A 22,640-nucleotide genomic window follows, 5' to 3' on the forward strand; every position below is an offset into this window, starting at 1 on the left:
ATATCTGCAGGTTTCACTAACAGTAGGTTGACAAAGGGAAGGCACGTGGAAAAGAAAGATAAGGAGGATAGGTTTATAAGCAGAGAAATAGAGAATTCTACTTTTGCGGTTTGCTTTTCTGTTATGAAGTTGAATAATACACTTAGATACGGTTTACAGGTTACCACTAAGGCCACTAAAGTGACCAACAACAAAAGAGCCTAAAATGAAACGATGTTATATCCAAGCACAGATCGGATATACAAGTATCCAACTATCAGACTTTTTATCTCTTACCTTGCTTGCGTGTCAAATTATCAGGGAGTGGATTTTTTTTTATCAGCTGGTTTAAATGATCTGGGCAAAGTGCATCCTGCATGTTGTTTATTTTCACAAACGGCTGATCTGCATCCATTCAAATGAACTCTGGAATAGACTCTAATAAAGGTAATTTTTTACATTTCACCCTCAGCACTTTTGGTCAATAATGTTGTTCCTTGTATAATTTAGAGTTGATGAGAGTCCAGGTGTTCTGCTGTAGTCCACAAGTTTGGCTTATGCCCCGAGCCTGTTTTTCAGGTCTCAGGCTCGAAAATGACATTCCCAAAACAAATGACTATATCTTCACTTCTAAAATGGGTAAATGCATAATCTTTTTTCTCAAAGCAATGATAAACCTGTGAGTTGGATGTAGAAAAATCCGAATCAATATAGATTTTTTTTATTTTAAAGTAAATTCAGATTGAACATTGTAAAGGCATTTTTATTATAGTGTCCGTCAAAAAACAACAACATTACTTATAGTGAAAACCACCCTTGAATGTTGCAACAAGTCCTCCAACTCATACGACCAAATAGGCCGATTGTTCAGGCCCTATTATTACGACTAAATGTGTCCTTTGTTCAAGCGCTTAATACGTCCTATAATTACGTTTGAAAGTTTTCGCCCTCTAGTGCTCCCGTTGTATGCAAACGTTACAGAGGGTCGTTCATTCACAAATAACCCTCTCTGTAAAATCCTAAATTGTAGGATAGTTTGGCCATTAAACCCCTTTTTGATTAGATTTCTAGCGAGAAGTGTATATTGTACTTTTAGAATTGTCCAGTCGATATGTAGGATCTATAGTTTGATAGATATTACGAAGATTATTTGAGGTATGCGGCAGCTTCCATGTAAAGTTACGGGTTGAAAACAGTATTTCCGGTCTCGACGTGTTCATAATAAAACCAATGATCAAATGATTTAACAGTGATATCTGCACTACACATTCACTAAAAAAACATCAGTTTATCCTAGTTAATTATACGACATTTATTGGTTTAAATTGTGTACAATGCTTTTGTGTTTTTCCCATAGGTTTTTCTCTTTTGATTCTGAGAGACACCTTTCTTTTTTCAGAGGTTTTGATAGGCTAAAACATCGCCGCAATGCATGTTGGGATATGGTGTTTATCCGATATGAAATCGGAAAAACGTTTTTTTTAAAATAAAATACTTCATTCCGAGTGTTCTTGCTTTTCTCTTTGGAAGTCGTCACATAACGGCATTGTAATACACGGTTCGGCTGTATTAAATATTACATATCTGCCGTAGTTATTTATTTATAGAGCCCTGATCAGAAGACCTTTTGACAAACTGTAAGAAATGCCGCCAAAACTGAATATGTGACGTGGACCATAAATATATCAGCAATTAAACGACATCTTCCATTTATTTTCACACAATACGTCTCCTTACAGTATCAACACTAATTCGGCTGACATTTATATTTGATCCAATTGGTAGATAGGTTATATTTTATATTTCACAATAAAGTTAATAGTCATATTATGTTTGATATTATTAAGTTTTATTAACTACAACACCACTGGTTTTTTAACCCGCGCCGCCTAGTGGTTAAAGCACGTTATTGAATTATGTTGTTGAATATGTTTTATTTGATGAAAACTTTTAAATATTAAGAGTAGCCTACATACAAAATTGAAAATATCAAGAAGATACTGTAGTGATCTCTACAATAAAACAGTTTAGTGCAGGACGTCCAAAGATATTAACAGGAGGATGTGCAAAACAGACAAACTAATAAGGCTTTATTTAAACATTAAAGATTACTTTAAGTCAAGTCTTCTTTTGAATAAGAAAACAGAGACTTGTGTTTTGTTTCGGTAAAAATGGTTCTTATCGTCAGTTAGCTGAGTTCCTTCCAGTTAAGTGGGTATGACACATTAATAGGTTGTTAAATGTTAAGAAGCCCTCAGACGCTGTTTCTTGCAAGATTGCTTTATGTTGTCCCAGTATCATTTAGGGTGCGTTCACACCTGCCTTGTATAGTCCGGTTGAATCGAACCCTGGTGCGTTTAGCCACTTGGTGCGGTTCATTTGGGTCGGTGTGAACACAATCCGAGACCTCTTAAGTGAACTAAACAACCGGACTCTGGTCCGCTAAAATAGGTGGTCTCGGAGCGCTTGCTTGCGAACTCTGGAGCGGTTCATTGCTGGTGTGAACGCAGTCCGCACCAAAACATAGGAAGCGTAGTATTTACGAGTCACAAGAACGTGGATGTCTTCAACATCTTTAGCGAAAGAGTCTTTCAAGACATCCGCGGTTGTTTAGTTAAAGAGTGAAGCAGAATGAAGTGTTGAACAGTGTCGTGTAAAGTAAAAATTCTCCGTCAGCTACATAAAAGTCAGAGCCACCTGTCGTCGGTGAAACGCCCCTCCTTACTGCAGAACGTCTCTCATTGTGTTATAATGATTTTTAACGGACGTCGTCTGATTATATAATCATATGCGCGGGCCGCTAGAGTCTGTTGATCTCCAGATTAACAGCAGCATGAGAATAACCTGCCGAAAGTGCCGATGCTCCATGGCGGAGGCTCCGGTAGAAATTGCCGGGATTTGCGTTTTTACCCCCTTAATGTCTGACCAATGGTTGAACTGCATTTCCGTGCACATGACTTGTGTTTAAAGTTTATAGTCCGTTTGAGTTTTGCCGTGTGAACGCAAACCGAACCTTCTGAAAAATGAAACAATGTAACAAACTGTGGTCTGGTGCGCACCTGAAAACGGACTATTAGGTGTGAACACACCCTTAGATTTGGTGAGAGTCCAGGTGATTTGAAGCCGTCCACAAGTTTGGCTTATATGTGATCAAATTTAAACTGTCTCGTTTAGCCTGTCAACTTGTTCCTGAGTAAGTTATGTGTGCCTGCATTGTGAGTTTTTAAGCCTATGGTACGTTAAAGAAGATTAAAAGCTAAAGTGCTCATTACTGAAGCTGTCAGGGTTGAGCGAAGCAGGCAGGACCCAAACGCAGATTTAACAGGAAATACCTTTATTTAAAGGCTACAAGAAAATACAGAGCTCTTCCCCGTGAACAGTCAAAAACAAACAAGGATCTCACAAGGATCTCACAAAGACTAACAGAAAACGCAGAATCTAAATGCACACAGGACTAATGAAACAAACAAGACACAGGTGAGGAGGGAGGAGAAAACACAGGGGCACAAGGTGAACACAATCAGGTAATCAGGCAGGGAACACACAGACAGGAAACCAAAGACAGATCTGGACAAAACACAACACAGACAGATCGTGACAGAAGCAATCTAATCTCTATCATAAAAAAGACTATCATAAATGTCAGATAAAGCCATCTTTGGAACATCTAAAGGCGTAAGGTCCACGATAGACCCATGACCTTAACTGAATGAAAGCACAGTTTTAAATGTCTTTAACAAATTAATGGTATGGCCTCCTGGTTGCAGGGATGACGAAAGGAAAGACTAAGTGGAAGGTGTTTTTGGAGGTTGTAAGTACTCTGCAAGCGGTATCAACCTTTCTCTTCTTAGGTAAGATCCCATCACACAAACACTTTGTATCAAAGGACACTGGAAAGTTGGTCAAATGTATTAGATCATGTTAATTCACGAGGGCCTCACTGCATTTGTAAAGTACACTCATATCAATATTCCAATTACTGTATATAGACTATTCTGCACTGTTTCTATTATATTCTGTTTCTATTATAATTTACTTGTACTATCTTATCTGTTGTATTGTGTTGCACTGTTGGAGGAGCATAACCACACTGTAGCTATGCACACGTGACAATAAAAGCCTTGAAACTTGAAACCTCTGTTTTCACACTGCTACTCTATGAATGTCTTGTACCTCCAACATGTGGACGATGCCTCTCCAGGAGTGACCTGCAGTCTCTTGATGTTTTACCTCATGTTCACCTCTCTGTGGCCGATCCCCACGCTGTACTTCGTCTGGCAGGTGGTGGACTGGCACACCCCTGAGAGAGGTAAAGGAAATAAAACCATTCAACACCCACGGACATGAAAGTTTAGTTTATTTGTTTATAGTGCCATGGACAGTCCCCATTGATCAACTGTCACAAAAAACAGTAAATGGGGCAGCTTTAGCCGACATTGCTAATTTCCAGCTGTTGTCCAGATGATAATAGACACCTTTTTAAAATCACAATACATCAACGGCATTAGTTATAAAGAAAGGATGAAAGAGAAGTAGATAGAGGCGAAAGGATAAAAGAGAACAACAAAATGCAAACAACACACGTTACATACTATATATAGCACATCACATGACAGAAACGAGGGGTACATGATCAAAGTACCCTCTTTGTTGGCTGTTCCTCAATGTCATACTTATAACAAGGATATTTTATAATAAAGGAGTGACAAAATAAAGCAGATATAATAATAATAATAAGACTAACATAATATTGCAGTTTAATTGTATTGTATAATAAATATATTGTTTACAGTTAGAGTGTAGTATTGAAATGTCACACTCTGTCTCTGAGATTTCTAATGTCTCCACCAGGGGGCAGGAAAACAACGTTTTTGAGGAACTGGAGGGCCTGGGATCACCTCAGGGACTTTTTCCCAATCAAAGTAAGTTTATATTCATATAAATCTGATTTGATTACAATATGTTGGACGTGACAGTGAATCCATGTGTCCCACCAGTAGCATTACTATTTCCAAACATCCTTGACCTTAAAGTTAATATTGGAATTGTCTGCTTTGATTCTTTATATTACATTATATTTCACAAGAGCAATTAACCATAAAGACACAAATTCAGAACAAGAAAATAAGCCATTTATTGTAAGTGCTGGTGCATTAGTTTCAAATGAGCATTCATGACTAAATTGTTGTGACATACATCTATAAGACAAGATCAACATTTTCATTTGTAATGAGTATGTACTTTTTAAATCTCTAATTCAGGTTCAGAATTCAAGATTCAAGGCTTTATTGTCATACAACTGAAGTTACAGGCTCCTCCAACAGTGCAACATGAATAGTACACAAAACAAATAAAACGGATAAAATAGTGCAAGAGAATGTTTTGAGATGTGCAAGTAAATACAAATGAAGGTTGTATTTCGTTTTAAAGGTCCCCTATTATACTATTTTTCATCAATATATAACAGGTCTCAGATATATGACTCTGAAGTGTTTGGCTCCAAATACCAAACAGATCATTGCAGCATCCCATAATCCCCTCTGTTTCAGCCCTGTTTCCAAAGTGCTGATTCTCTGTCTGTTACTTTAGATGAAAATAAGGAGCCACTCCCCACGCCCCTCTGAGAGACATTTGGTTACAAAGAACACAAGAGGCGCTTTGACACCAAATACTTTGCCGTACTTAGTTCATCAGAACTGAAGAGTAGATCGCGTTCACACCGGAATAAATCCCTGAGGGAGGATTAGGCAAATGAAGCCGCTGATGTCACTTTTTCTTCTTCTGCTTTGGGTTTATTGGCAGGCCACAAACAAGTTCACGGCGTATACTGCCACCCGGAGTCCCTGGCCGGAAGTCCCTGGAGTTGGGGACTGGCTTCCGAGTAAATCACCAGAACGCCGACACCTCCTCATCTCCACCGTTCCCATGTTTTATTTTGTGTTGTCATAAGTTAGTCTCCCTGCGTTGGTGTGCTGGGCTAATGCTAATGGTAATGCTAATGCTAATACCAGGTAAATAAAATGGCGGCTTCACAAAACTTTTTACGGGTTTTACGGGGCGTGGTTTGTAATCCGCCCAGCCAATCAGAAATAGGAACCTTTTTCTCCCATGAAAGTACCTGCTCTCTAGCAGGGACTGAAAAGGGGGTGAAAACTAAGTTCTAGTTCCGCACATTTTCAGAACTATATCGGAACTATAGTGGGAAAAGTACTCCGGTGTGAAAGCGCCTCTAGGAGGAGATTCAGGTGATAAGGTGGGGGGTTATGACATCATAAAGTGGCCAAAATCTGATCAGCTCATTTTCAGACAGGTTTTTATATAAATGGATCAGGACAAAAAGAGAGAATCTTTTTTCCTGAAACTTGCAGAATCTCTTTACACAGACATGAAAAAGAGGATTTTGCATAATAGGTGACCTTTAAAGTCTCTGTTCATCCTAACTTTTCTTGCTCAGTTGGTGAAGACAGCCGAGCTGAATCCAAACAAGAACTACATTGTTGGTATTCACCCGCACGGCATCATGAGTCTCGGGGCGTTCACCTGCTTCAGCACCGAGAGCTGTGGCTTCCAGGAGCTGTTTCCTGGGCTGAGATCCACCCTGTTGGTGCTGGCCGGCCTTTTTAGGCTTCCAGTCTTCAGGGAATATACCATGTCTCTAGGTATTTATGTTCAACTAAAGGAGGTTTTTGAGACTGCAGTACCAGTGGCGGTTCTAGACCAATTGTACTGACAAAGACAGTATAAAATAATTTTGTAAAATGAACATAAAATACAGTAATTGCCATTTGTTTTTGTAAAGGTATTTGTTTTGGTACATTTAACTTACAGTCCTTTGTTTCAGTAGTTTTTTTCATTTAGAGTATTTGTTTTAGTAACTTTAAGTGACAATTTAATTAAAAAACGTAAACAGTATTTGCTTTTATAAGGTAATGTACAGTTTAATCTCGACTTTACATCCGGGTCTCTGATTTGACTTAGTTCCAATAAATCGTAATATTTTAACCTTTTTTTTGGAGGGGGGCCACAGGGGGCGTCCCTGGTCAGTGTTACGGGGGCACTGGCTCCTGTTGGCCCCCCTCCTAGAACCGCCCCTGGACTGCACACGGAAAGGAAGAACATCCATAGTTATTACTGTCTTACTTTGTGTGATCAGGTATTCTTCCAGTCAGCAAGAAGAGCCTCGTGCACCTCCTCACCAACAGAGGGAAGGGGAACGCAGTGTTGATCTTGATCGGCGGCGCTGCAGAGTCGCTGTTCTCAGCTCCTGGAATCAACACCCTGGTGATGAGGCAGAGGAAGGGCTTCGTCAGGGTGGCCCTGGAGTTTGGGTGAGAAGAAACACACTTTAAATACTAGCAGTGGTGGTTCTGAAACAATTTACAACACGGCCAACGACTGCTACCTAACTTAAAGGTCACCTATTATGCAAAATCCACTTCTTCATGTCTTGTATACATCAACATGTGTCTCCTCTATGTAAAGAGATTCTGAAAGTTTCAGGAAGAAAGATTCTCTCTCTTTTTGTCCTGATCCATTTATATAAAAACCTGTCTGCAAATGAGCTGATCAGATTTTGGCCACTTTATGATGTCATAACGATTTTTCGGCTTCTATAACGATATGAAATCGGAAAAACATTTTTTAAATAAAATAATACTTTATTCCGAGTGGTCTTGCTTTTCTCTTTGGAAGTCATCACATAACGGCATTGTAATACACGTTTCGGCTGCATTAAATATTACATATCTGCCGTAGATATTTATTTATAGAGCCCTGATCTGAAGACCTTTTGACAAACTGGAAGAGATGCCGCCAAAACTGAATACGTGACGTGAATCATAAATATATTAGCAATTAAACAACATCTTCCATTTCTTTTCACACAATACGTCTCCTTGCAGTATCAACACTAATTTGGCTGACATTTATATTTGATCCAATTAGTAGATAGGCTGTGTTTACACCATAAAGGTGCACAGCTGATATAAAGGGATTTTTTTGTAGTTTTTAAAGATATTATTTTCTGAACTACCTTTCCAACTCCTCATGCAGTTGACTGTTACAGGTCTATACAGGTTCATGGTACAATGCATAAGCTTCAAATCGAGACTGAAACTGTATTTTCCTTTACCGTTCTGTTTTAATTTCACAATAAAGTTAAGAGTCATATTATGTTTCATTTATTATGTTGTATTAACTACACCACTGTTTTTTTAACCCGCACCGCCTGGTGGTTAAAGCACGTTATTGAATTTTGTTGTTGAATACGTTTTATTTGATGAACACATTTAAGAGTAGCCTACAAAATTGGGGGAAAGTAGAAGGCATGATAGAAATATAGAATAGAAAATATCAAGAAGATACTGTAGTGATCTCTACAATAAAACAGTTAAGTGCAGGACGTCCAAAGATATTAACAGGAGGATGTGCAAAACAGACAAACTAATAAGGCTTTATTTAAACATTAAAGAATAGAGGGTTGTGTTTTCTGACACACCGGGGACACATATTCATGTATAAAAGACGTACAAGAGTGCATTTTGCATGATAGGTCCCCTTTAAGGTCTTCTTTTGAATAAGAAAAAAACGTTGGGGTTATCCACAGATAAATATGAAGTCTGACAAAGTAATTAACGTCCAATATATTGCATAGTTTATTTTGGCACTTGACAATCACCTTCCCTGAATTTGACTCAGGTGTAACTAAAGTCTGATTTAAGGGTTGTTTATATTTCACATCAGAATCTGCAAAGTAACTAAAATAAATGTAGTGGAGTAAAAATACCAGGTTAACCTCTGAATTGTAGGGGAGTAGAACAAAGTAGTATGCTGCTGTAACAAAAACATTTCCCAACTTGGGATCAATAAAGTATCTTATCTTAAGATGATCGATGGCTACTGCCATATTTGCAAAATGTGCCTCCGAACCTTGACAAGTGCATGTTTCAGGCTTATCAATGAATAACAGGAGGGGTCACAGACATAAGACCAGCTGTTAAATAAAGCTCTTCTGACCTTAGGTGTCATGTGGGTATATTAATTCATCCATTTATTGATTATATGTTTTAAACTTGACACTGTGTTTCGTATCCCCTAAACCTCCAGGGTGTACACAGTTTAATACTGGCAACTTCTAATTGTGAGAAATACGAAAACGTCTTGTAAAGAGACGTGCCATAGAACATGTTGCGAAACACACAATAGCCAGCATGTGTAATTCTGGGGGGAGGACCCGTCCAATTTCAGTTTTGGAAACTCTGCCGTGTTTCCATTCCATTTCATAGAGCTGTTTGACCCTCAGCCTAACCTTGTCGCACTGCCACTCCAACATCCAATCACAGGGCTTGAAGACTAATCAAGGGGTTTGTAAAGCAAGGCGGATGTTGTAGTCCCAAAGAATAGCTGGGGATTCTGGGTAGAGTAGTGTCTTCGGGAACTGTAGTGTCTAAACTCAGAAAAAAACATTTGTTTCTCTGAATCGAAGGTTAAAAATGAGTGCTGTCAAAATTATCGCGTTAACGGCGGTAATTATTTTTTGGAATTAATTGCGTTAAAATATTTAACGCATTTAACGCATGTGCAGAATGGCCCGCCCCATATGTGTCACCAGTGGCAGCGCCAGGGTATGGCTGGGGTAGGCTACACCCATACCAAGAAATGGCTTAGCCCCACCATGAAAAATGATGTTAAAGTAAGCAAAATAAAGTCTGCCAACTCTCGCGGAGTAAATTGCACAGACAGCAGTTAGTAAGATTGATTTCAGTAGCCACGGTTTTGAAAACTTTTGTCACGTAGTGATCGTCTTCTCAATAGAACATCTTTGATAATGGCGTGGTGTTGTTGCAGGAAGTCCCGACGGAGAATACTTTTGCTGGAGCACAGGGGTGCACATAACTGGTACGCAGGTTATGTGGTAATCTGAAATGCATACCGTCACTTGTATCACAAAGCGCATTTGCGTACCGACGTACTTGTGAAGCTTTTCCAGAAGGCGGTTAGATCACCGGACGACAGAGTCGGTCTCCGTGTGCACAGACAGGGCTGCTGTTAACGTCGGTCTGTACAACGGAATTGTGCCGGCTGCGGAGGGAGACTCCCCCCCCTTCACGGCAGAACTGCGCTAAAACAGCTGATCACGAAGTACTCCACTAGCCCCCCCCCCCCTCTGTCAACTTTCCTGAAGTACTCCACTAGCCCCCCCCCCCCTCTGTCGACTTTCCTGAAGTACTCCCCCGTTGATAGAAATCAACACGTAATGAATTAAGACCCCACGGTTTGATGATTGATAGGTGTGTGGGTTGTCTTTCATTTTGACACGCAGAAAGATGTTATAATACATAGATACTCATGGGCGGCGCCAGGATTTTTTTGCTGCAGTAGCTTAGCAGTTGCTATATGACAGCACGGCGTTGCTAGTTAATTTTCAAAATATACAAACAATACCAGTGGGCCAAGCACGAGCCTGTTCATATTGTAGCGTTCACCGCTATTCAAGATCACTCAAGCCTTCAATGTCGAAAACGTTCTCTTTATTTACAAAACCAATCAATAGTGTAACACTCATGACTTTCACGTGACACACACCGGAAAACGCACACACATACACACACCTGGAAGGGGCGGTCTCTCCCTAACTCCCACCAACAACATTGCCTAAATAACGCACTTTTCCTCCTCCTCCTCCTCCTCCTCCTCCTCCTCCTCCTCCTCCTCCTCCTCCTCCTCCTCCTCCTCCTCCTCCTCCTCCTCCTCCTCCTCCTCCTCCTCATTCACAATTCCCCGTGTTAGATCTCACTGTCAGCACGCCTCGAACAATGCGCCATGTCGGAAAATACAACACATTCTTGATTCATTTAAAATGACCATTTGTAACTGAGAGGAGTGACTGCTCCCGATATGCTCAAAGGGTGAGACGCTGTGTCTGAGAATCACTGACTAGCAGAAGTTGTATATTCTGGAGTGGAGCTCTGCAGAGAGCAGGGTGGAGGAAATGAGGGCAGTGGATCATCACGGTGCGGAGAGGAGCAGCGCTTCCACTGCAGCTGGTAGCAGCTAGCTGGTCCTGCTGCTGCGGGTGCAGCGGGTCAGTTGGCGGGGGCACCTGTTCTTCGTGGTCCCAATCCTCCCGGTTTTCATAGTGAACATCGGGATCCTTGTGGATAGCAGGGTTGTCCGGCTGGACCGGCTCCGTTGGAGAACGCGGTCGTTTACGCTGACTTGTGACTGTGAGAAATGTTTCCATTTTCGATCTACTGAGAATTAGCCAAGTAACAGTTCACAGTAAATTACAACGACCCGCCCCTGATAGATCCCGCGAAAATTTATCATATGTAGGCTATACACATTCTCGCGGGCTGCGAGAATGTGTATACATATGATACATTTTCATATCAAAACAATGGGGTTGCTAAGCCGTTGCTAGGCCAATTGTTGGAGTTGCTATAGCAACTCCTAGATATCCCCTGGCGCCGCCCCTGTAGATACTGTATGTTAAATGGATATATCCGCCATCTTTCATTTATCTTTCCATTCCCACAACAATATACATAAATAAATGTCATATTTTGGACATAGTTCGAATGGTGATTAATCATGATTAATGAATTTTTAAGCTGTGATTAATCTGATTAAAAATTGTAATCGTTTGACAGCCCTATTAAAAATACAAAAGCATTGTACACAATTTAAACCAATCAATATTGTGTAATTAACAAGGATAAACTGATGTTTTTTAGTGGATGAGTAATGGAGATATCACTGTGTAATCATTTGACAGTGGGGGGAATATATACGGTTTTATTATGAAAACTTCGAGACCGGAAAAACTGTTTTCACCCACGCTAACTTTACATGGAAGCTGCATACACGTTATCCTGGCGAGACCTCAAATCATCTTCGTAATCTCTATCAAACTATAGATCCTACACATCGACTGGACGTGGATTCTAAGAGTGCAATATACACTTCTCGCCAGAAATCGAATCAAAAAGCATTTTAATGGCCAAACTATTCCACAATTTAGGATTTTCCAGAGAGGGTTATTTGTGAATAAACGTCCCTCCGGAGCGTTTGCCATGAACGGGCCGGGAGCATGTTGTTTCTTACACGACCACTAGAGCACCTCTAGTGGTCGTGTAAGAAACAACATACACTTTAAAACGTGTCTCTGGGTCGGAATAAGGGCATGAACAATCGGCCTATATGGTCGTTTTTTGTAGGAGGACAGGCTGCATTAACCAGTCCCCAAACATGAAGAGACAATACCGTGTTCCTGTTAGTGTTTACTTCCTGTCTGTCTTCTTCTATTTATATATCTGACGTCCAGCACACATGTTTCTCACAGTTTGACAGTAATGTGACCTCTGATGACTTCCACAGGGCTGATCTGGTGCCAGCTTACGCATTTGGGGAGAACGAGATCTTTAAGCAGGTGATTTTCTCCGAAGGCAGCCTCAGGCGGAGGTTACAGGACCTGTTTAAAAAGATCATGGGTTTCGCCCCGTGTCTATTCGCTGGAGAGCACATGGGTATCCTGCCCTACAGGATTCCCATCACAACTGTTGGTGAGTGTTTCATCTTTCTGTTCATAAACATGGTGGTAGTTTTTTTTATTCTAACGCTCTGGCTTCTTTCAGTGGGAAGTCCAATCTCAGTGCCGAAGCACATCAAAGCCACCGAGGAGGAGGTGGACCACTTTCATAAACTTTACATGGAGGCCCTCTCCAAGTTATTCCACGAACACAAGGTCAGCTGTGGACTCTCTGAAAACCACGAGCTTCGGATCATCTAGAAAATTAACTTTGAAATAGCTGTTTTTATTTGCTGCTTTTGTGTGGAACTGATACTCTTAAACAACATTGATCCTGCAGGTGTTCTTGTTCATACTGTGAATGTATGACTGTAGCTTTTGAAGATATCTCATGTTAATATGTGCCTTTGATTATTCAAATGTGAAGTCCATTAAGGACTGCAGATTGAAATGAGCTCAAATCTGGCATAATTCATCTCTTCTCTTTTCTGAGATTGATGTATTTGTATTCATGGTCCGTCCTTGTTGAAATAAATACATAATATCTGATTAAGCATGTTCAGAAAACATTGATGTCTTCATGAGACATATTTGAAAAACACGTACATTTCTAATGTTAGGACACAATATCCGGTCTTATACCAACAACAGACAGTTTAATGGTGGAAGTACACACATATTGATAGATGTCTTGTAATGTACTGTTGAGGAACCTGCGACCCACGTTTTTCATCTCCGACCTTGTCAGGTATTGAACATTCAATAAATAAAGAACACAGAATTATTAAATATAAAACACAGAATTTGGAGCTAGAGCCTGATAAGCACCGTTTTCTCCTGTTCACACTGCAGCGGAGCCGGCTCTTTTCCCCGAAAACCGGTTCTTACCAAGCTCCAAAAAATTGTCGGTCTAGAAGCAAGAACCGCATACGTCACGCTTACGTCGGAGGCAGGGGTGGGATCAACCTGAGCAATAACAGTTTATGGCGAGTACGGCAAATAAAAGTTGTAACAAGCAGTAGCGCTGAGCAAAGTGACTACAGCGCAACCACACACTTATATAGAACACACTTTATAAAGTCAGGCAACACTAACCAGGCTTAGTGTGATTCTGTTTATTTGTACATTACTTTGACCATCCGTTCGCTGTCATTCATCATTGTGGAGAACAGGCAGACGTTTTGTTTTGTATTATAGCAGCTATCGCATGGAATCAATAGCTACATGGGCAGCACAGGTTGCCATGTCCAACTATCACAAGTAGAATCATAATGAAAAATACGCCGGTAAAATGTGCCTGTAGAAAACGGCTTTCTGCGTATGCCGTTTGGACTTAAGAATGCAGCTCAGTCCTTTCAGCGGCTGATGGGTTCGGCGCTCAGAGACATGCCATTCATCTTCGTGTATTGAGATGACATCCTCGTTGACAGCTCCTCTGAAGAAGAGCACCAGGCACATCTCCGGGACCTTTTTACGAGGCTCAACCAACACCTGATTATCAAACCGGCGAAGTGTCAGCTCGGGTTGTCCTCCATCCACTTCCTCGGACATCTCATCAACAAAGATGGAGCCGCCCCTGTCCTGTCGAAAGTGGAGGCTGTGTCCTCCGTTCCCCGACCGCCCAGAGCTCGGGCGCTCCGAGAGTTCCTCGGGATGGTGACGTTTTATCACCGGTTCATCCGCCGGGCTGCCCGCACCATGCGCCCGCTGTACGAAGCCCTGAAAGACAAAGGCCATAGACTGGACGGGGGACGCTTTCGACGCCACCATGTTGGCTCACCCGTCACACAAGGCCCCCATTGCTACCACCACCGACGCATCTGACTACGCTGTGGGCGCGGTGCATGAACAATGGGTCGACGGCACCTGGCAAACGCTCGCCTTTTTCAGTCGCCAGTTAACCCCCGGGGAGCGCAAGTACAGTGCGTTCGACAGGGAACTCCTTGGCCTCTGGTTGGCGATTCGCCACTTCCGTTTCCTGCTGGAAGGCCGTGAGTTCGCCCGCCAGCAACGCCAGCTCTCATACATATCCGAGTACACCACGGACATCCAGCACATCGCTGGTAAGGCTAACGTGGTCGCGGACTGCCTCTCCAGAGCATTCATCGGAGCTGTGCAGCTGGGCCTCGATTACCTCCGCATGAGCACGGACCAGGCCTCTGACCACGGGGTCCAGACGGACCTCGGACACAGGATTACGCCTGGAGGAGGTCACGGTCGGCGACTCGGGCGCAAAGCTGTGGTGTGACTTCTCCACGGGCCAGCCTCGACCGCTGGTCCCTGCGAACTGGCGCAGACCCGTTTTTGAAGCGATTCACAACCTTCCCCCCCCGGCAGGAAACCGGGGGGGCAAGTTTGTTTGGCAAGGGCTTAAGAAGGACATGAAGACCTGGGTTGACTCATGCGTGGCCTGTGAACGGGCTAAACTGCCCCACATACTAGAGCCCCTTTCGAACTTTTTGCGGTTCCTGAGAGGAGGTTTGACCATGCATGTCAATGTCGACCTCGTAGGTCCGCTGTCCCCCTCTCACGGTTTCACCGTGAGAGGTGGACAGATGGTGGACAGGACGGCCCGCTGGCCCGAGGCCGTTCCCCTCATCTCGACAGCATCTTCTGACGTGGCCCGCGCGTTCATCGGCACGTGGGTGGCGCATTTCGGGACGCCATCTGACCTCTCCTCTGACCGCGGCTCTCAGTTCACCTTGGAGCTCTTGAACGCTGTTGCCGAAGGTTTGGGGGTCAAGCTGCACCGCACCACCGCACACCCCCAGGCTAGCATTTTCACCGATCTATGAAGGTGGCCCTGCGTGCCGGCTTGACTGATAGCAGCTGGGTAGATAAGCTCCCGTTGGTTATGCTTGGCCTCAGGTGCGCCTACAAAGAAGACCTGCAATCCTCGTCGGCAGAGCTCGTGTATGGCCAGACGCTACGAGTCCCCGGGGAATTTATTACGGCCGCCACTGTGCCCTGGTCTGCGGCCAGGCAGCGCTCCTCCCTGCTGGAGACTGCCAGGACATTCACGCCCATCCCCACGTTGCAACACAGCAACCCAGCTTTCCGGGTGTCCCCCGGACTACGGTCGGCGGATTTTGTCTTCATTCGGCACGACGCACAAAGCGCCCCCCCTGCGGCCCCCTTACGACGGCCCGTTCATGGTCATACAACACGGGGACAAGAGCCTGGTGGTGGACGTTGGTGGCAGACCTGAGATTGTGTCCGTCGATAGGATTAAGCCTGCTCATGTGGACGTTTCCAGGCCGTTGGAGTTGGCTCTGGCCCCACGTCGGGGCCGTCCTCCCATGACCCGCCCCCCACCCCCTGTGGGGATGCCCTCGCCCTCATTGGCACCCTTGTCCTCGCCTGCAACCCCTCCCTCCTCGGCCCCTGTGGTCCTTACGCGCCGGGGTCGGGTGGTCCTTCCTCCCCGACATGAGGATTTTGACTATGGGTGAATTGTGGGGGGGCTTGTGTGGTGGGTTTACATAATTCACCCACGGAACTCTGTGTGGGGGTATTGCTCCGCACGGACATTTGAGTTAACAGGACTTCCTGTTTTAGCTGGTTAGTTTTCCCGGGCTTGTGTTTGTTTACATGCTGTTTTCATGTGGAATAAACTACTAGTTTTGTCCTTTGACTCACGTCTCTCGGCACTACAAGGGAATTTTTGTTCAACTAAAAACCGAGACTATTTTACCAGTATGCACAAAAACATAAAGTGTCATTTATGAGAATATTACAGAATCTTTGTAGGATGTCATGGAAAATACTATAAAGTATAAAATCAGCTCGAGATAAACCCGTAATCCCATGGGTGTCACAGAAAAGTAGGCTAAACTGCCAGATGAATATTGGTGTGACATTTTGATTGGACTGTAACTTAAATACCAATTAAATTCAATAAATAAACTAAGACCTGACTGAGAGAGGCTTCACTTATAGTATTGGCTTAAAATGCAGTTTATTTGTATGCATAGGGGGTATGGGAATTGGGTATTGTCACATGACCAACTAGCCAACACATGGGGTGTTTCTCAATCGAGTACTCTTGCTTGGTAGCACATGTCTTCCGAGTCACTTCCTTCAGAAGCTAGGCAAGAATCCTTCCTGGCATTCGGGAAAACGAAGCGTGGAACAGGCTAGCAGGTGTGCGTCATATGAGAGGCCCCGCCTTACATTTTCCACCACAGATTTGGGGAAATTGGTTCGCGCGCAAAGCATTGTGGGGATTTTAAGGACGCGAAGTCTACCCATGTGCAGCCTCGAAATTTCCCCCAAACCAAGGACGCGGCCTCGGTGGAATTCCAAGTATGCTGGACATTGGAACGGTCCTGCTGCGCCACTTGATGACGTAGCATCCTTGAAATATTGGCTTGGAAGCCAGTTTCCTCGAGATTGAGAAACGGCCATGGTCTGTGTGAGGCAGACACGCCCCCTAAAGTCCATGGGGGTTTGAGGACAGTTCAAGTTGAATTTAGATAAGATATTAAAGGTGCTTCCTCGTGTAAAATCAATCCCTTTATCATGTAATAAATAATGATAATAATGAATAGCGCTGTTCAGCGATGTGTACGGGTCAAAGTATGTCTGTGAGGGGTCATCGCCTTAGTCCACACAGCTATCAGTGATTGATTCAACTCTATTCAGAATGGTCAAAGGAGTTTTTATTTAACAGGACATATTAGTCTCATTTTCAGGTCCATATCAGCATGTTGTGTCTCTACTGTGACATGTTTACATGCTTTATTTTTCTCATACTGCCTGTGCTGCAGCACCTCTTTTCCCCCTCTGTCTGAAACCAGAGCCCAGTATGCTCTGTTGTGATTGGTCAACTGCTTACAGATGTCCCACTCCTTGTCTATCACGTACAAAGTGTTGAAAAAAATACATGTGTGTCGGTTTATAAAGGAGAGAAATAGATAATTCTACTTTTGTTGTTTGCTTTTCTGTTATGAAGTTGAATAATACGGTTTAAACGTTAACACTTTGGCCACTAAAGTAACCAACAACAAAAGAGCCTAAAATTATATCCAAGCACAGATCTGATATACAAATATCCAACTATCAGACTTTTTATCTCTTACCTTGCTTGCTTGTGTGTCAAAGTATTGGGGGAGTGGATATGTTATCAGCTGTTTTACATGATCTGGGCAAAGTGCATCCTGCATGCTGTGCATTTTCACAAACGGCTGATCTGCATCCATTCAAATTAACTCTGGAATAGACTCTAATAAAGGTAATTTTTTACATTTCACGCTCAGAAATTTGGTCAATAATGTTGTTCCTAGTATAATTTAGAGTTGGTGAGAGTCCAGGTGTTCTGCAGTAGTCAACAAGTTTGGCTTATATGTTGATGTGATCAAATTGAAACGGTCTAGTTTAGCCTGTCAGCTTGTTCCTGAGTAAGTTACCTGTGAGTTTTTAAGCGAATGACCTATACCTTAAAGAAGATTAAAAAGCGCTCATTACTGAATCAATCTGATCTCTATCATAAAAAAGACTATCATAAATGTCATTATTATCTCAGATAAAGCCATTTTTGTTACATCTACAGGCGTAACGTTCACGATTTATAGACCCATGACCTTAACTGAATGAAAGCACAGTTTTAAATGTCTTTAACAAATTGATGGTATGGCCTCCTGGTTGCAGGGATGACGAAAGGAAAGACTAAGTGGAAGGTGTTTTTGGAGGTTGTAAGTACTCTGCAATGGGTAGCATCCTTTCTCTTCTTAGGTAAGATCCCACCACACAAACACTTTGTATCAAATGACACTGGATGTTAATTCACAAGGGTCTCAATGCATTTGTAAAGCACCTCTGTTTTCACACTGCTAATCTATGAATGTCTTGTACCTCCAACATGTGGACGATGCCTCTCCAGGAGTGGCCTGCAGCCTCTTGATGTTTTACCTCATGTTCACCTCTCTGTGGCCGATCCCCACGCTGTACTTCGTCTGGCAGGTGGTGGACTGGCACACCCCTGAGAGAGGTAAAGGAAATAAAACCATTCAACACCCACGGAAATTTAAGTTTATTTGTTTATAGTGCCGTGGACAGTCTCCATTTATCAACTGTCACAAAGAACAGTAAATGGGGCAGCTTTAGCCGACATTGCTAATTTCCAGCTGATAATAGACTAAAATCACAATACATCAACAGCATTAGTTATAAAGAAAGGATGAAAGACAAGATAGAGGCGAAAGGATAAAAGAGAACAATAAAATGCAAACACACGTTACTACATACTATAGCACATCACATCACATGACAGAAACGAGGGGTCCATGATCAAAGTACCCTCCTTAACAAGGATATTGTATACAAAGGAGTGGCAAAATAAATCAGTAATAATAATAATACTGACGTTATATTGCTGTTTGATTGTATAACTGTATTGTATAATACATATTGTTTACAGTTACGACCCGTCCACACTACAGCTTCAAAAAAAGCTTGGAGCTCGGCATGTCTGAAGCTCGACCAACAACCAATCACATGAATCTCCCGCCCCTGACACACAAGCAGCGGTTTGATTGGCTAGAGCTTGTACTGCCAAACCGCGTGCTTGTGTGTCTGGGGCGGGAGATTCATGTGATTGGTTGTTGGTCGAGTGTCAGACACGCCCGCCGGCAAGCGTCCACGCACGCCGCTGTGTGGACGGGCCGTCAGTGTGTAGTATTGAAATGACACACTCTGTCCACCAGGGGGCAGAAAAACAACATTTGTGCGGAACTGGAGGGTCTGGGAGCACCTCAGGGACTTTTTTCCAATCAAAGTAAGTTTGTATTTCACCCCTCTGTCAGATTGTCTGTTCCCATCTGATTTGATGAATCCATGACCTTAAAATTAACTTGCAATTATCTGCTTTGATTCTTTATATATTACACTATATTTCACAAGTGCAAGACAAATAAGAAAGAAAATAAGCTATCTATTGTAAGTGCTGGAGCATTAGTTTCAAATATAAGTGCTATTTGTGGTGATAAAATATCTTATATATGAGAAAAAAATCCTTTGTATTGAGCATAAATCTCTAATTCAATGTCAGGATATACAGTTAAGGTTGTGTTTGGTTTAAAGGTCCCATATTATATTCTTTTTTATCAATATATTATAGATCTCAGATATATATACAAAACATGTCTCAAAGGGTTAATCGTTGTGACATCATAAAGTGGCCAAAATCTGATCCGCTCATTTTCAGACAGGTTTGTATATAAAATGGACAAAAATAAGTCTCTGTTCATCCTAACTTTTCTTGCTCAGTTGGTGAAGACAGCCGAGCTGAATCCAAACAAGAACTACATTGTTGGTATTCACCCGCACGGCATCATGTGTGTCGGGGCGTTCACCTGCTTCAGCACCGATAGCTGCGGCTTCAAGGAGCTGTTTCCTGGGCTGACATCTAACCTGGTGACGCTGGCCGGCGTTTTTAGGCTTCCACTCTTCAGGGAATATGCCATGTGTATAGGTATTTATGTTCAACTATAGGAGGTTTTTGAGACTGCAGTGCCAGTGGCGGTTCTAGACCAATTTTACTCGGGGGGCCAGGCTGAGGCCAGTTATTTCCTGAGAGGGGGTACAATAAAAGCAGGTTAAAAAGACAAAGACAGTCAAAAGTAATTTTGTAAAATAAGCATAAAATACAGTAATTGCCATTTGTTTTTGTAAAGGTATTTGTTATGGTAAATAGTTTTTTTCATTTAGAGCATTTGTTTTAGTAATTTTAAGTGACAATTTAATTAGAAAACGTAAACAGTATTTGCTTTTATAAGGTAATGTACAGTTTAATCTCCACTTTACATCCGGGTCTCTGATTTGACTTAGTTCCAATAAATCGTAATATTGTAACCTTTTTGTTGGAGGGGGGCCACAGGGGGCGTCCCTGGTCAGTGGCTGGCTCCTGTTGGCCCCCCTCCTAGAACCGCCCCTGGACTGCACACGGACAGGAAGAACATCCATAGTTATTACTGTCTTACTTTGTGTGATCAGGTCTTCTTCCAGTCAGCAAAAAGAGCCTCACGCACCTCCTCACCAACAGAGGGAAGGGGAACGCAGTGGTGATCGTGATCGGAGGCGCTGCGGAGTCGCTGGCCTCGGCTCCTGGAGTCAACATCTTGGTGATGAGGCAGAGGAAGGGCTTCGTCAGGGTGGCCCTGGAGTTTGGGTGAGAGAAAACACACATTAAAGGTTCCCTATTAAACGTTTTTTCATCAATATATTATATGTCTCAGATATATACAAAACATGTCTCTGTGTTTGGCTCCAAATACCAAACAGATCATTGCAGCATTACCCATAATCCCCTCTGTTTCAGCCCTGTTTCAAAAGTGCTGATTCTCTGTCTGTTACTTTCGATGAAAATAAGGAGCCACTCCCCACGCCCCTCTGAGAGAGATTTGGTTAAAAAGAACACAAGAGGCGGTTTCACACCAAGTACTTTGCTGTACTTAGTTCATCAGAACTCTTTAGTTCTGATGAACTAAAGAGTAGATTGCGTTACACAAGCCAAAAAATCGTTATGACATCATAAAGTGGCCAAAATCTGATCAGCTCATTTTCAGACAGGTTTTTATATAAATGGATCAGGACAAAAAGTGAGAGAATCTTTTTTCCTGAAACTTTCAGAGTCTCTTTACACAGAGGGGACACATGTTGATGTAGGAGAGACATGAAAAAGTGGAATTTGCATTATAGGTGACCTTTAAATACCAGCAGTGGTGAATCTGAAACATTTTACTACTCCGCCAACGAGTGAAAGTCGACAGCTTCCTAACTTAAAATGGCGGCAGCACTAATCAATGTTTTCTGTTACTGTCCAAGTCTGTTATCATTTTCACTCATTAACCAGTTCTCAAACATGGAGACACAATACCGTGTTCCTATTAGTGTTTACTTCCTGTCCATCTTCTTCTGTTGATATATCTGACGTCCAGCACTCGGTATTTTTGTTTTTCTTTTATTTACTGGGAACAGTTTAGCCATACTCTTGTTTTGGAGGGGGGGGGGGGGGTCAAAGTTTGCTGTAACAGTGTATACAAGCTCAGTGTGTATTGACCCCCTCTACACCGCCCATGAATAGTTGTCAGTATCATTCTTCTCACAGTTTGTCACAGTGATGTTACCTCTGATGATCTTCCACAGGGCTGATCTGGTGCCAGTTTACGCATTTGGGGAAAACGACCTCTTTAAGCAGGTGGTTCTCTCAGAAGGCAGCCTCGGGCGGAGGTTTCAAGAACTGTTTAAAAAGATCGTGGGTTTCGCCCCGTGTCTATTTGTTGGAGAGCACATGGGTATCCTGCCCTACAGGAATCCCATCACTACTGTTGGTGAGTGTTTCATCTTTCTGTTCATAAACATGGTGGTAGTTTTATTTATTCTAACGCTCTGGCTTCTTTCAGTGGGAAGTCCAATCTCAGTGCCGAAGCACATCAAAGCCACCGAGGAGGTGGTGGACCACTTTCATAAACTTTACATGGAGGCCCTCTCCAAGTTATTCCATGAACACAAGGTCAGCTGTGGACTCTCTGAAAACCACGAGCTCCGGATCCTCTAGACCAGTGGTTCTCAACTGGTGGGTCGCGACCCCGTTTCGAGTGGGTCCCAGATGTGTTTTTTTCCCCCGGAAAAAAGTCAAACTTTTATTTTGAAGGTCCGAGTTTCTAACGCTGTGCATACAGTATGCGTTGGACTGGACGTACCGGAGACCATAGACGGTTTTGAAAACTTCTGTCACGTAGTGATTATCTTCTCAATAAAACATCTTTGTTGATATTTTTTCGAGTCTTCTGGCCAATCAGAATCAAGATTGTTGTCGGAAGTCCCCACAGAGAATAACTCTGCGGTAGAACTACTCTTTATACATCCCTGGGTACAACTTCAGATAGAAATGAACACATAATGAAATATGACCCCCGGTTTGATGATCACAGAACAATGGGAGCTATCTACCCTTATCCACAATTTAAAGTAAGTCACAGACTATCTCCCCTTTGCTCTTCTCTCTGTGTGGAGCAGCAAGCTGTCAGAACAAAGTGAAAAACAAACAATGGCATAAAATATGATTAATATGTCGGGTAGTAGATTTATTTATTTTCTTCTCAGAGTGTACCAGAATGCGTAGTTTATGTTA

At 42.6% G+C, this 22,640-nt stretch overlaps 2 protein-coding genes across 3 annotated transcripts; both read left to right on the top strand.

Annotated features, from left to right (window-relative positions):
• The first annotated feature begins 226 nt into the window (after positions 1 to 226).
• Positions 227 to 13,061, top strand: LOC117458100 (2-acylglycerol O-acyltransferase 3-like). 2 transcript variants are annotated; one of them, XM_034098353.2, is made up of 8 exons: positions 227 to 426; positions 3,747 to 3,830; positions 4,181 to 4,288; positions 4,831 to 4,901; positions 6,434 to 6,638; positions 7,133 to 7,307; positions 12,358 to 12,542; positions 12,615 to 13,061. In XM_034098353.2, the coding sequence occupies exons 1-8, from the start codon at positions 399 to 401 to the stop codon at positions 12,767 to 12,769; spliced, it is 1,011 nt and encodes a 336-aa protein (XP_033954244.1). In that variant the 5' UTR covers positions 227 to 398; the 3' UTR covers positions 12,770 to 13,061. The 2 variants fall into 2 exon arrangements, with proteins under 2 accessions (XP_033954244.1, XP_033954245.1); XM_034098354.2 differs by lacking the exon at positions 227 to 426 and adding an exon at positions 566 to 618.
• Positions 13,062 to 17,646: 4,585 nt separating this feature from the next.
• Positions 17,647 to 22,280, top strand: LOC117458101 (diacylglycerol O-acyltransferase 2-like). The gene is made up of 8 exons (XM_034098355.1): positions 17,647 to 17,741; positions 18,158 to 18,241; positions 18,390 to 18,497; positions 19,213 to 19,283; positions 19,775 to 19,979; positions 20,501 to 20,675; positions 21,653 to 21,837; positions 21,910 to 22,280. The coding sequence occupies exons 2-8, from the start codon at positions 18,160 to 18,162 to the stop codon at positions 22,062 to 22,064; spliced, it is 981 nt and encodes a 326-aa protein (XP_033954246.1). The 5' UTR covers positions 17,647 to 17,741; positions 18,158 to 18,159; the 3' UTR covers positions 22,065 to 22,280.
• Positions 22,281 to 22,640: the final 360 nt, after the last annotated feature.

This window comes from Pseudochaenichthys georgianus, chromosome 14 (assembly GCF_902827115.2).
Source record: "Pseudochaenichthys georgianus chromosome 14, fPseGeo1.2, whole genome shotgun sequence".
NCBI classification, from domain to species: Eukaryota; Metazoa; Chordata; class Actinopteri; order Perciformes; family Channichthyidae; genus Pseudochaenichthys; species Pseudochaenichthys georgianus.

Excerpts from the sequence above, each read along its gene's own strand:
- LOC117458101 (XM_034098355.1), top strand. The coding sequence starts at position 18,160 with ATGACGAAAGGAAAGACTAAGTGGAAGGTGTTTTTGGAGGTTGTAAGT. Across the intron at positions 19,284-19,774 it reads GGGACTTTTTTCCAATCAAA|TTGGTGAAGACAGCCGAGCT; the intron begins GTAAGTTTGTAT and ends TTTCTTGCTCAG. Across the intron at positions 19,980-20,500 it reads GGAATATGCCATGTGTATAG|GTCTTCTTCCAGTCAGCAAA; the intron begins GTATTTATGTTC and ends TTGTGTGATCAG.
- LOC117458100 (XM_034098353.2), top strand. The coding sequence starts at position 399 with ATGAACTCTGGAATAGACTCTAATAAAG. Across the intron at positions 4,902-6,433 it reads GGGACTTTTTCCCAATCAAA|TTGGTGAAGACAGCCGAGCT; the intron begins GTAAGTTTATAT and ends TTTCTTGCTCAG. Across the intron at positions 6,639-7,132 it reads GGAATATACCATGTCTCTAG|GTATTCTTCCAGTCAGCAAG; the intron begins GTATTTATGTTC and ends TTGTGTGATCAG.